The sequence below is a fragment of the Salvelinus fontinalis genome, chromosome 27 (assembly GCF_029448725.1).
Source record: "Salvelinus fontinalis isolate EN_2023a chromosome 27, ASM2944872v1, whole genome shotgun sequence".
In the NCBI taxonomy this organism is placed as follows: domain Eukaryota; kingdom Metazoa; phylum Chordata; class Actinopteri; order Salmoniformes; family Salmonidae; genus Salvelinus; species Salvelinus fontinalis.
In genome coordinates, this window is record NC_074691.1 from 4,984,571 (window position 1) to 4,999,561 (window position 14,991).

General features: G+C 44.6%; 1 protein-coding gene across 1 annotated transcript in view; it reads left to right on the top strand.

Moving 5' to 3' along the window:
* LOC129824894 (serine/threonine-protein kinase MRCK beta-like) overlaps positions 1–14,991 on the top strand; it is a 130,455-nt gene that overhangs the window by 55,653 nt on the left and 59,811 nt on the right. Inside the window, 4 exon segments of the mRNA XM_055884444.1 lie at positions 2,718–2,813; positions 3,701–3,849; positions 8,369–8,462; positions 14,044–14,244. Of these exon segments, the coding sequence (XP_055740419.1) occupies positions 2,718–2,813; positions 3,701–3,849; positions 8,369–8,462; positions 14,044–14,244 (540 nt within the window).

Here is a 14,991-nt window from a genome sequence, read left to right on the forward strand (position 1 = left end):
TACTGTTGAAGCACCTTTGGCAGCGATTATAGCCTCCAGTCTTCTTGGGTATGAAGCAACAAGTTTGGCACACCTGTTTTAGGGGAGTTTCTCTGGTTGGATGAGTTGCTGCTCAGCTATTTTCAGGTCTCTCCAGAGATGTTCGATCAGGTTCAAGTCCGGGCTCTGGCTGGGACACTCAAGGACATTCAGAGGCTTGTCCCGAAGCCACTCCTGCGTTGTCTTGGCAGTGTACGTAATTATCCTGTTAGAGGGTGAACCTTCGCCCAGTCTGAGGTCCTGAGTGCTCTGGAGCAGGTTTTCATCAAGGATCTCTCTGTACTTTGTTCCGTTCATCTTTCCCTCGATCCTGACTAGTCTCCCAGTCCCTGCTGCTGAAAAACATCCCCACAGCATAATGCTGCCACCACCATGCTTCACCGTAGGTATGGTGCATGGTTTCCGGCAGACGTGACATTTGGCATTCAGGCCAAAGAGTTCAATATTGGTTTCATCAGACCAGAGAATCTTGTTTCTCATCAAATGTATTTATATAGCCCTTCTTACATCAGCTGATATCTCAAAGTGCTGTACAGAAACCCAGCCTAAAACCCCAAACAGCAAGCAATGCAGGTGTAGAAGCACGGTGGCTAGGAAAAACTCCCTAGAAAGGCCAAAACCTAGGAAGAAACCGAGAGGAACCAGGCTATGAGGGGTGGCCAGTCCTCATGTCCTAACCAACTTGCCAAAACTAGTTTGTTAACAAGAAATTTGTGGAGTAGTTGAAAAATGAGTTTTAATGAATCCAACCTAAGTGTATGTAAACTTCTGACTTCAATTGTGTATATTTATAAAATGGCAAACATTTCTAAAAAACAGTTTTGGCTTTGTCATTTTGGGGTATTGTGTGCAGTTTGATTAAAATGTGTATCCATTTTAGAATAAGACTATAACGTAACAATGTGGGAAAAGGGAAGGGGTCTGAATACTTTCCTGAAGCACTGTATATGGTAAATCATTGCTGGCATTGGTTGCAATCTGCCAATAGCAATGCGTCAGCTATAAGAGGGGATAGTAGGCCTAGTTGGAGATGGCTGTCTTAATTTACACTATATAAGTTAAAGGTAAATCTGAATTATCTCATGAAAAAAATAATACAGTGACTAAAATGACTGTGACTAAAACTAGAGTAAAATAGTCCAGAGATTTAGTCGACTGATAAGAACTAAAACTAAGGATGAAATTACTAAAATGGGACTAAAACTAAATCTAAAATACCTGACAAAATGTACTAGTGTCAAATCCACAGTTAGAACACAGTACATTGTTTGTCATGAGGTTTGGCCCTGGATTGTGACGTCAATCTGGTCAAATACTGTAGCTACAAACAGTTGTTTGAGTATGCCCTTTGCCTAATAGGTTATTGCTTATTTTGTATATTATTTTCAGTTTAGGAATAGATTTAGTAAGCATCTGTACCTTTTTTTTTTTATATACATTTTTTGCAATTGAAAACTATTGGTCAAGGTCAGGTTGTAAAGTAGCATTTCACGAGCCGGATTGGCTCATAGGAGCAGGAGTCGATCTGCTGTTTCTGTAGCGTGGCAGCTTGACGTAGAAGTACACCCTCTGGACGGGACGCTAGTCTGTTGCAGGTCCTTGCCCCTAATCCACCTCTTTAATGCTGAGTGCCAAGCAGACACTCATAGACTCCCATTTTTAGTATTTGGTATAACTTGGCCAAGTATCAAACTCCCAACCTTCCAATCTCAGGCGGACACTCAAACCACAAAGCTGGTACATTTATGTTTTTTTAAAACCATTTGTTGGCATTTAGAGTGCCCAATTAGTGAGCTATTTTGATAATCTGGACCAAATTGACCTATTAGGGCATTATACACTGAGTGTACAAAGCATTAGCAACACCTGCTCTTTACGTAACATAGACTGGCCAGGTGAGTTCAGGTGAAAGCTATGCTCCCTTATTGATGTCACTTGTTAAATCCACTTCCATCAGTCTAGAGAAGGATTTTTAAGCCTTGGGACAATCAAGACATGCATTGTGTGTGTGTGTGCCATTCAGAGGGTGAATGGGGATGACAAACACCTTGAGTCCATGCTCTGATGAATTGAGGCTGTTCTGAGAGCAAAAGGGGGTGCAAAACAATAGTAGGGAGGTGTACATGCAGAGTGTCTTTTAGACACATTCATACGTTTCAAATTTTGCACACAAAAGGAGGGTTGCAAAATTCCCAGAAGCTTTGCTAAAGTTCCCATGTTTTTCCAGAGAACCTGTTTGGAGGATTCCTGGAAAGGTGGGAATGGCAAACAGCACTGTACATAACGGTAATACTGTTTACCCTCATGACATCAGTCTTGACATGTAATAAGGAGCATGAGTGAGAGCAAGCAAGTGGGGGATCTATGAATGACCATTTGTGTGTGAGGGAAATTGTGAGAAAGACTGCTCGTGTGAGAGGATGAGTACGGGAACTTAGTGACTGAGAGGAGGAGGGTCAAAGATGTGGTTTTTAGTGACAGAGGGGGAGGAGGGTCATTGATGTGGTTTTCAAGAATTCCTCATTCAGACTGACCTGTATGAAATTGACGTTTTTAAAATAGTTTTCCAATTCTCAGTTGATCCACATTTGTGTGTGTGTGTGTATGCGCGTTCTTGTGTGCACGAAAGTAGGGAATATGTCATAGCTGACCCCTCGATGTCATTGTTTTCTACACAGACGGCGTGTTTCCGCGAGGAGAGAAACGTTCTGGTGAACGGAGACTGCCAGTGGATCACCACCCTCCACTACGCCTTCCAGGATGACAACTTCCTGGTAACAGCTTTACACACACACACACACACATTATGTTCTTCTATCCTCATGGGTAACTAAAGTACATTCAAAATCCTATTTTCCTTTACCTTAACCCCAAACCCTTACCCTAACTCCTAAACCTAACCACTAAACCCTTACTCTAGTTGTAACCCTAACCCTTAAACTTAAATAGCCTTTGTCCTCATGGGGATGTGGAAAATGTCTCCACGAGGGAGGTTTTCTCTTGTTTTACTATCCTTGTGGGGACATTTGGGGATTTTAGGTCCCCACAAGGATAGAAGAACCAACACACACACACTTGTATGTACTCTGTCTGGGTGTGTAGTATCTGTGTGTGTTGCTGTATAGTGCATTTAGAAAGTATTCAGACCCCTTGACTTTTTCCACATTTTGTTACGTTACAGCCTCATTCTAAAATTGATTCAATGTATTTATTTCCTCATCAATCTACCCGCAATGCCCCATAATGATAAAGCGAAAACAGGTTTTTCAAAGAATTGGGGGAAATTATTAAATATTAAAAACAAAAATACCTTATTTACATAAGTATTCAGACCCTTTTGCTATGAGACTCGCAATTGAGCTCAGGTGCATCCTGTTTTCAGTCACACCTAAGAAGAATCGAGGCTGTAATCGCTGCCAAAGATGTTTCAACAAAGTTCTGAGTGAAGGATCTGGATGCTTATGTAAATGTGAAATTTCAGTTTTTTTATTTGAATAAATTTGCTAGAATTTCTAAAATCAATTTTTTGCTTTGCCATTATCTCTGTAGTACCTGATGATGGACCACTGTGTGTGAACACAATATAACCTGTCTCTCCTCTGTAGTACCTGGCGATGGACCACTGTGTGTGAACACAATATAACCTGTCTCTCCTCTGTAGTACCTGGTGATGGACTACTATGTGGGCGGTGACCTCTTGACCCTGCTCAGTAAGTTCGAGGACCGTCTCCCAGAGGACATGTCCAAGTTCTATGTGGCAGAGATGGTACTGGCCATCCACTCTATACACCAACAACACTACGTCCACAGGTAAGAGGGATGTGTGTCTGTGACCGATATATAGAAAGGCAGAGCTCTCTCTGGAAGTGTTTTGAAGAGAGATGAGTGTGAATGTGTAACAGGTACAGAGTAGGCAGAGCTCTCTCTGGAAGTGTTTGAAGAGAGGTGAGTGTGAATGTGTAACAGGTACAGAGTAGGCAGAGCTCTCTCTGAGAGGGAACTGTGTGGAAGTGCTGAAGTGTGTGTGTTAGGGGGTTTCTCCCCACGTGACTGGCCCTGTACCTGATGCCCGGGATGTGTGTGGATGTGGGATATGGAAGAGTATTTTCCTGGAAGCAATGCCCCCTGTGAAATACAGTCCTGGCCAGCCATCCTGCGCTGCTGCTTCCTTCCTGCCCGACCCACAGACAGAGGCTGCTCTCCCGTTCTTTATTACTCTACCCTTCTCCCTGAAGTGTGCACTTGTTCACTCCCCCTCATGGATTTAAAAAGGAAGGAAGGGACTTATTTGATGATTGTGCTGAAAAACTCCCTGTAAGCCCCATGCTTACACCAAAACCTATTCCCCCTCAGGAGTCTTAAAATGTTTTGCATGGGTCCTCAGATCCTCAAAAGATTTTACAGCTGCACCAACGAGAGCATCCTAATGGGTTGCATCACTGCCTGGTATGGCAACTGCTCAGCCTCCGACCGCATGGCACTACAGAGGGTACCACTAGGCTACCTGCCGCCCCAGTGTGTCTGTGTGTGTGTGTGCCCAGTACATCACCGGGACCAAGCTTCCTGCCATACAGGACCTCTATACAAGGCGGTGTCAGAGGGAGGCGCACATTTTTTGGGGGCCAAAGACTCCAGCCACCCTGGTCATAGACTGTTCTCTCTGCTACCGCATGGCAAGCGGTACCGGAGCACAGAGTCTAGGTTCAAGAGGCTTCTAAAAAGCTTCTACCCCCAAGCCATAAGACTCCTGAACAGCTAGTCAAATGGCTCCCAGACTATTTGCATTGCCCCCCCCCCCCCCCCCCCCCCCCCCAATTTTACGCTGCTTCTACTCTTTGTTTATTATCTAAGCATAGTCACTTTAGCTCTACCTACATGTTGATAATTACCTCAATTACCTCGACACCGGTGCCCCCCACACATTGACTCTGTTCCGGTACCCCCCTGTATATAGACCCGCTATTGTTATTTACTGCTGCTCTTTAATTATTTGTTCTTCATATCTCTTCTTAATTGTTTTTTTAGGTATTTTCTTAACTGCATTGTTGGTTAAGGACTTGTAAATAAGCATTTTGCTGTAAGGTTGTATTCGGGCACGTGACAAATAAAATTGTATTTGATTTGATCTAATGCTTTGGAATCTGTGAGGAGGACTGAACGGGGTGGGAATTTGACCACAGCCAGAGAGAGGAAGGGTCTGGGACCATTTCGACCTGTAGTCCTTTTCCCTTAGCCCCTACCCATCTGAATGGGATAGATAGGTGTAATTGCCAACAATGCGGCGAAAGAAGGCTTTCCAATTGGGCTAAGTGGAGCCTTCTGCAAATTGCTTTTCCTCCTATGGCATCCTTTCAGTATTGGGAACACCGGAGGGGCCAGATGCCACAATGGAACGGGCCGTATTAGACTGTGATGTACTGCAGTGAGATAGAGGGGGAAACTGAGGGAGAGGGACAAGATTAATCAACGGAGGGAGGGAAAGAGATGGAGGGTGGGATAGAAGGGGAACGATGAGAGAGGGAGAGAGATGAAGTGTGAGAGAGAGGGAGCAACAGAACGAGAGAATGAAAGTGTCGGGGGAGCCTTCTCTGTGACACACACTCCGACACACTTGCTGACTCACACACACTCTAAAACACACACACACACACACACACTAGAGCTGGGACTATAAACCGAAAATGATTCACTGACTTTACCGATCAGTTATCGCAGGCATTTTGCTGATATCGTTCGTGGCGATAAGTTGCCTATACTAGAGAAATGTGAAGTTTGAAATTAAATACGTTTGCATATATGAGTGATTGTAACACTTATTGTTAACCCCGTACACTCATACCTGTACACAGGTTGAAAATGGCAGATTTGAGCACTAATATACACTTAAATTGGGACGTATGCAACAACAGAATGTAATTGTCAGAGCTCTGGGTTTTGACTGACAACCGTTCTGAATTTGAGCACCACGCGTGACAGGAAGTTGTCCCCATCCCTCCCTGTAATTGGGCAACTTTTGCAATTTTTTTGTCGTCTGAGTGAGGGAAATGCTGAAAAAAAAGCCAGACGACGGTTTGCAACTGCACATGGGGACAAAGATTGTACTTTTTTGGGATAAATGTCCACTGGTCTGATGACACAAAAATCATGCATCATGTTGTGGGGGTGCTTTGCTGCAGGAGGGACTGATGCACTTCCCAAAATAGATGGCATCATGAGGGAGGGAAATTGTGGGTATATTGAAGCAACATCTCAAGACATCAGTCAGGAAGTTAAAGCTTGGTCGCAAATGGGTCTTCCAAATGGACAATGACCGCAAGCATACTTCCAAAGTTGTGGCAAAATGGCTTAAGGACAACAAGTCAAGGTATTGGAGTGGCCATCAAAGCCCTCACTTCAATCCTATAGAAAATTTGTGAGCAGAACTGAAAAAGCGTGTGCGAGCAAGGAGGCCTACAAACCTGACTCAGTTACACTAGCTCTGTCAAGAGGAATTGGTCAAATTCACCCAACTTATTGTGGCAAGCTTTGGAAGGCTACCCAAAACGTTTGACTCAAGTTAAACAATTTAAAAGGCAATGCTATCAAATACTATTTGAGTGTATGTAAACTTCTGACCCACTGGGAATGTGATGAAAGAAATAAAAAGCTGAAATAATTTTTTTTCTCTTCTATTACTCTGACATTTCACATTCTTAAAATAAAGTGGTGATCCTAACTGACCTAAGACAGGGAATTGTTACTAGGATTAAATGTCAGGAGTTGTGAAAAACTGAGTTGAAATGTATCTAGCTAAAATGTGTGTAAACTTCCGACTTCAACTGTATCCCACATTTTCCAGGAATATTCTTATCACGTTACTGAACGTATCCAGAGTATTTTCAGATTTCGTTATCAACGAATGCGGCGAAAAGTACTGTAAAATGTCCCATTTCAAATCAACAGTGGTAATGTTTGGATTCAGTCTTGTCAGGCGTAAAGGGTTAATGGGACAAGTGATGGCTACGACCGTCATGGTAGTTGTTTAAAGGATAAAGGAACTGTGAAATTAGAAGAGCCATGGTAGATTGCTTTCGTGCACTAATTGACGAACACACCACCTTACAGTTTGATTGTTCTCTACTCTAATGGTTGTGTGTGGATGCTTCGGTTTGTGGGAGAGAGAGAATGAGTGTGTCTGTGAAGAGAAATGCATGAACAAAGGTGTGTGTGTGTGGGTTGATATTGTGTGTGTGGCCTATTAGTTTGCATTGGGCTGGTTGTGTTTAGGTGTTTATGCCGTGCCCACTGTGCCCAGCAGGGTGCCAGGATTAGTACAACAGAGGGCACTGCCAGGGAGCGGGAGGTGAGGGGGAACGGGAGAGAGAGGGGACGGTGGGTGAACAATGGCGAGCTGTTCAGCTCAGATTGCCACCCGGGAGAGAAATGTTGAGGGGAGGGTGTGTGTATTGAGCCGTCCATTTTATCTGATGCACTTTAAGGTGCTCTTTAAGACAATGTCACAATCATATACAGGGCTATATATTGGTGGAGAGAAGACACATGGCCAATCCTAACCATTTCTCTCTCTCTCTCTCTCTCTCTCTCTCTCTCTCTCTCCCTACCTCTCTCTCTCCCTACCTCTCTCTCTCTCTACCTCTCTACCTCTCTACCTCTCTCTCTCTCTCTCTCTCTCTACCTCTCTCTCTACCTCTCTCTCTACCCCTCTCTCTCTACCCCTCTCTCTCTACCCCTCACTCTCTACCTCTCTCTCTCTACCTCTTTCTCTCTACCTCTCTCTCTCTCTCTCTCTCTCTCTCTCTCTCTCTCTCTCTCTCTCTCTCTCTCTACCTCTCTCTCTCTACCTCTCTCTCTCTCTACCTATCTCTCTCTCTCTACCTCTCTCTCTCTCTACCTCTCTCTCTCTCTCTACCTCTCTCTACCTCTCTCTCTACCTCTCTCTCTCTCTACCTCTACCTCTCTCTCTCTACCTCTCTCTCTCTCTACCTCTCTCTCTCTACCTCTCTCTCTCTACCTCTCTCTCTCTACCTCTCTCTCTCTCTCTACCTCTCTCTCGCTACCTCTCTCTCTCTCTCTCTCTCTCTCTCTCTCTCTCTCTACCTCTCTCTCTCTCTCTCTCTCTCTCTCTCTACCTCTCTCTCTCTCTCTCTCTCTACCTCTCTCTCTCTACCTCTCTCTCTCTCTCTCTCTACCTCTCTCTACCTCTCTCTCTCTACCTCTCTACCTCTCTCTACCTCTCTCTCTCTCTACCTCTCTCTCGCTACCTCTCTCTCTCTCGCTACCTCTCTCTCTCTCGCTACCTCTCTCTCTCTCTCGCTACCTCCTCCCCCAGAGATATCAAGCCAGACAACGTGCTGCTAGACATGAACGGCCACATCCGGCTGGCCGACTTTGGCTCCTGCCTGAAGATGACGCAGGACGGCACGGTCAGTCAGTCAGACAGACACACACACACAGGTTTAGCTGCCTTAGGGGGAAACCGCTCCACTGGCTGCCCCACCACCATTGTTTTTGATGCCGAGCTGAGGAGCTACGCCCAGCATGGTAAAAAGAACACACTGAACAGCACTGGCACTGCAAACTGCTTCCAGAGGGGAGCCACTGCTTGGAAACAAGACAGATCATCAGCATCTCAGCGTGCTCTGCGTGGGACTGGTTTTTGAAAAAGTTATGCAGGGCCTGGTCATCACGGTCAAAGTAGTACGCCATGGACAGGTAGACCTATGAAGGGTACAGCTCCAGGTTGAGAGAGGGTGGATGCAGCACAGGGTCACCTACAGTGCAGTGGCCCTGGAGCAATGTAACGCTCTCCAGACACATAGGACTTGAAGCCTCTCCTTTCTCGACACATACCAGCCCCTTAGCTCCAATAGACAGGAAATCACTATGCTTCTACTACTGTAACTGTGTCACGTGTACACGTGTGACAATGACATAACCCCACAGGCTATGCCTCATCTTCAAGACACGTCACAAGCGTAGAATGCAGTTGAATATACCGACGTTCAGGCTTTTTTCTCACTGACTGACAATGTCTCCCAAATGGAATCCTTTCCCATATACAGTACACTGCTTTTGACCAGAGCCCTTTTTAGTTTACAAGAAAGCGCCACGTTCGGGTGACGCACGCGCATCCCGGTACCAAAAAGCTTTGTCGCGTGATAGCTAATGTTTCAAAGTCCTTGACACACTTAAGTGAGCGGGTGATGACCATGAAAACAAGCTTGATCGAGCTCTTATTTGTGATATTTTACCTTGCCTCGCTAACTTGCTAGGTAATCAAAATCCTCCTCTGACATATGCGATGATGAAGTTGCATGTGACTGCATCCCGTGCTTGGTGAACAGGTTTCTGATGATGACCTGCGCTCGCTACTTTTCATGACGGGCCGGCAAATGGGTCTGTAGGGGATAGGGGGATATTTAGCATGCAGACAAGAGTGGTCAATAAGAGACTCCTACGCTTTAGTCAGGTCAATGAGGAGTGACTTACAGTAAATACTTCCAACCATAGAAATACAATGACTAGAGATTCCAATAGATTCTAATTATTTACGTACAACAAGGACCTGAACAATCGTATAGAGAACTAGCACCAGAAGTAGAAGCTACATTCAAATGCAACAGAAACTGTGCAGCAGCAGCACGCCGGGTGAATTTTTCCCCTAGGAACAGATCTAGGATCAGCTTCCCTTCCCCCAACCTTAACCATTTGTGGGGGAAATGCAAAACCGATGCACGGTCAGCGTCTAGGGGCATCTTCACCCGACTGCAGGCAGCAGCAACTTTAGACCGATGCTCACCAACGAGGACATATCTAACAGTTTACACACTATCCGTTTCACACTCCACAGCAGCTGACGTCATCATCCAGTTTTAGTAGATTCAGTAGTAATGGTGGCTATATAATCAGATTTAGGGAGCTTCACTTAGTGTCTTTTTCACAGATTCTGATGAACTGACATCAAGAAAAATGCTCAATTTAGGTTTAGATATTTAAAAAAAATATCTGTAACTTTGAACATCCCACGGAGCACCATTAAATACATTATAAAAATGTTTAAATAATATGGCACCACAAACTTGCCAAGAGAGGGCCGCCCACCAAAACTTACAGACCAGGCAAGGAGGGCATTAATCAGAGAGGCAACAAAGAGACCAAAGATAACAGAGGAGATTGGAATATCCATCCATAGGTCCACTAAGCCGTACACTCCACAGAACTGGGCTTTACGGAAGAGTAGCCAGAAAAAAGCCATTGCTTAAAGAAAAAAATAAGCAAACACGTTTGGTGTTCACCAAAAGGCATGTGGGAGACTCCCCTAACATATGGAAGAAGGTACTCTTGTCAGATGAGACTACAATTGAGCTTTTTGGCCATCAAGGAAAATGCTATGTCTGGCGCAAACTCAACACCTCTCATCATCACGAGAACACCATTCCCACAGTGAAGCATGGTGGTGGTGGCAGCATCATGCTGTGGGGATGTTTTTTTATCAGCGGGGACTGTGAAACTGGTCAGAATTGAAGGAATGATGGATGGCGCTAAATACAGGGAAAATCTGTTTCAGTCTTCCAGAGATTTGAGACTGGGACGGAGTTTCACCTTCCAGCAGGACAATGACCCTAAGCATACTGCTAAAGCAGCACTTGAGTAGTTTAAGGGGAAACATTTAAATGTCTTGGAATGACCTTGTCAAAGCCCAGACCTCAATCCAATTGAGAATCTGTGGTATGACTTAAAGATTGCTGTACACCAGCGGAACCCATCCAATTTGAAGGAGCTGGAGCAGTTTTGCCTTGAAGAATGGGCAAAAATCCCAGTGGCTAGATGTGCCAAGCTTATAGAAACATACCCCAAGAGACTTGCAGCTGTAATTGCTGCAAAAGGTGGCTATACAAAGTATTGGCTTTGGGGAGGTGAATAGTTATGATTAACATATAGCTTGCAGGTTTTAAGCTTTTTCAGCAGGATAGAACAGGGGCCTCTGGTAAGACAAGGGGCGGCGGCCTATGCATACTTGTAAACAACAGCTGGTGCACAATATCTAAGGAAGTCTCAAGGTTTTCCTTGCCTGAGGTAGAGTATCTCATGATAAGCTGTAGACCACACTATTTACCTCGACAGTTTTCATCTGTATTTTTTGTAGCTTTCTATGTCCACCGCAGACCGAAGCTGGCACAAAGACCGCACTCAACGAATTGTATAAGGCCATAAGCAAACAGGATACGCTCATCCACAGGTGGTGCTCCTAGTGGCCGGGGACTTTAATGCAGGGAAACTTAAATCAGTTTTACCAAACACCAGTCACAACATCATCAGTGAAGAGGTGACTCCGAGATGCTGGCTTTCTAGGCAGAGTTGCAAAGAAAAAGCCATATCTCAGACTGACCAAGAAAAATAAAAGATGGGCAAAAGAACACAGACACTGGACAGAGGAACTCGAGAAGGCCAGCATCCCGGAGTCGCCTCTTCACTGTTGACGTTGAGACTGGTGTTTTGTGGGTACTATTTAATGAAGCTGCCAGTTGAGGACTTGTGAGGTGTCTGTTTCTCAAACTAGACACTAATGTACTTGTCCTCTTGCTCAGTTGTGCACCGGGGCCTCCCAGTCCTCTTTCTATTCTGATTAGAGCCAGTTTGCGCTGTTCTGTGAAGGGAGTAGTACACAGTGTTGTACGAGATCTTCAGTTTCTTGGCAATTTCTTGCATGGATAGCCTTAATTTCTCAGAACAAGAATAGACTGACGAGTTTCAGAAAAAAGTTCTTTATTTCTGGCCATTTTGAGCCTGTAATCGAACCCACAAATGCTGATGCTCCAGATACTCAACCAGTCTAAAGGCCAGTTTTATTGCTTCTTTAATCAGAACAACAGTTTTCAGCTGTGCTAACATAATTCCAAAAGGGTTTTCTAATGATCAATTAGCCTTTTAAAATGATAAACTTGGATTCGCTAACACAAGGTGCCATTGGAACACAGGAGTGATGGTTGCTGATAATGGGCTTCTGTACGTCTATGTAGAAATTACATAAAAAATCTGCCGTTTCCAGCTACAATAGTCATTAACAATGTTACGCTGTATTTCTGATCAATTTGATGTTGTTTTAGAGGACAAAAATAACAAGGACATGTCTAAGTGACCTCAAACTTTTGAACGGTTGTGTATATATTACCTCAACTAACTGGTTCCCCCGCACATTGACTCTGTACCGGTACCTCCCTGTATATAGTCTCATTACTAACCGGTGTCCCCGCACATTGACTCTGTACCAGTACCCCCTGTATATAGTCTCATTACTAACCGGTGTACCCGCACATTGACTCTGTACCGGTACCCCCTGTATATAGTCTCATTACTAACCGGTGCCCCCGCACATTGACTCTGTACCGGTACCCCCCTGTATATTGTCTCATTACTAACCGGTGCCCCCGCACATTGACTCTGTACCGGTATCCCCTGTATATAGTCTCATTACTAACCGGTGTTCCCGCACATTGACTCTGTACCGGTACCCCCTGTATATAGTCTCATTATTAACCGGTGCCCCCGCACATTGATTCTGTACCGGTACCCCCTGTATATAGTCTCATTACTAACCGGTGTTCCCGCACATTGATTCTGTACCGGTACCCCCCTGTATATAGTCTCATTACTAACTGGTGCCCCCGCACATTGATTCTGTACCGGTACCCCCTGTATATAGTCTCATTACTAACCGGTGCCCCCGCACATTGATTCTGTACCGGTACCCCCCTGTATATAGTCTCATTACTAACCGGTGCCCCCGCACATTGATTCTGTACCGGTACCCCCCTGTATATAGTCTCATTACTAACCGGTGCCCCCGCACATTGATTCTGTACCGGTACCCCCCTGTATATAGTCTCATTACTAACCGGTGCCCCCGCACATTGATTCTGTACCGGTACCCCCTGTATATAGTCTCATTACTAACCGGTGGCCCCGCACATTTACTCTGTACCGGTACCCCCTGTATATAGTCTCATTACTAACCGGTGCCCCCGCACATTGATTCTGTACCGGTACCCCCCTGTATATAGTCTCATTACTAACCGGTGGCCCCGCACATTTACTCTGTACCGGTACCCCCTGTATATAGTCTCATTACTAACCGGTGCCCCCGCACATTGATTCTGTACCGGTACCCCCCTGTATATAGTCTCATTACTAACCGGTGCCCCCGCACATTTACTCTGTACCGGTACCCCCTGTATATAGTCTCATTACTAACCGGTGCCCCCGCACATTGATTCTGTACCGGTACCCCCCTGTATATAGTCTCATTACTAACCGGTGCCCCCGCACATTGATTCTGTACCGGTACCCCCCTGTATATAGTCTCATTACTAACCGGTGCCCCCGCACATTTACTCTGTACCGGTACCCCCTGTATATAGTCTCATTACTAACCGGTGCCCCCGCACATTGATTCTGTACCGGTACCCCCCTGTATATAGTCTCATTACTAACCGGTGCCCCCGCACATTTACTCTGTACCGGTACCCCCTGTATATAACCTTGCATGTTATTTTACTGCTGTTGTTTAATTATTTGTTACCTTTTTTTTCTATTTTTTACTTAACACTTTATTTAAAAAAATAAATAAAGTACTTCTTAAAGCATTGTTGGTTAAGGGCTTGTAAGTAAGCATTTCACCTGTTGTATTCGGAGCATGTAACAGACAACATTTGATTTGCTTTTAAATGTTTCCAATATTTAAATGTTCAAACTTGATGAGGTGCTTGAAGGCCATAGTGGGTTTTTCAAATAGAATTTGAACGCTCATATCAGAGCAAACTCAAACGGGGTTTTTAATACTCGAATAGGGTCTCATTATACACACACACAAACCCCTCTGATTTCACCACAGCAGGACCTCTTTACAAGTACAATGTTAAATCGTGCTTCTCTGACAACCCTTCAATTCCACCCCTCATTTGTAGTTCCCAACCTCTCTCCCCCCTCTATCCTATCCTATTCTAGGTCCAGTCGTCTGTGGCTGTTGGGACTCCGGACTACATTTCCCCTGAGATCCTGCAGGCCATGGAGGACGGTATGGGGAAGTACGGTCCAGAGTGTGACTGGTGGTCCCTGGGGGTCTGTATGTACGAGATGCTCTACGGGGAGACGCCCTTCTATGCCGAGTCCCTGGTGGAGACCTACGGCAAGATCATGAACCACGAGGTGAACTTGAGGAAACTTGGTGACATTTTTTTGAAAAGTTTAGTTTGTTTTGACAATGTGGTGAGGTGAAGCGGAAAGCGGGCCTTGGAAAGTCTATGCTTTCACACATTTGTGTCCATTCGTAAAAACAAGGAAAGGAAGCAAGGATAGGATGCCATGCAAGAGAATTGGGTCACAGGTATGGGTAGGGAAATCTGGTCTTAGATCTGTGTTTAAGGACCAGCGTGTTGCCTACCTCTGAGTCAGGACAAAGTGAGGGGGCCCTAGTGACAAGCTTGCAACAATCTAGTGAATTTAGCTTGTGTGTGTGTCATCAGCATCCAAACTGCCTTAGTGACAGCTAGCAACTCGCATATGCTTTTCCTGCCTCCTTTTCTGAATCTATTGGCCAGTAATAAGTGCTACATATTCCAAACAGTTGAATCATTTTTTTTTAAACGATTTTTTGATTGTTTACTTCCAAATGTACAGTATTTCACTGTTAATTACACGGTATACTTATCAAATATTCCAGGCATTTTAATTATGAATGGGTTGAAATAGTATGTCATGGTTTATAGATTGTTTATAGAATACTGCCTTCAAAAAGTATTCACACCCCTTGACTTTTTCCACATTTTGTTGTTACAGCCTGCATTGAACATTAAATTGAGATTTTTTGGGGTCACTGGCCTAAACACAATACCCCACAATGTCAAAGTGGATATTAAAATGTGTTTTTTTTCTCCAACAAATTAATTACAAATG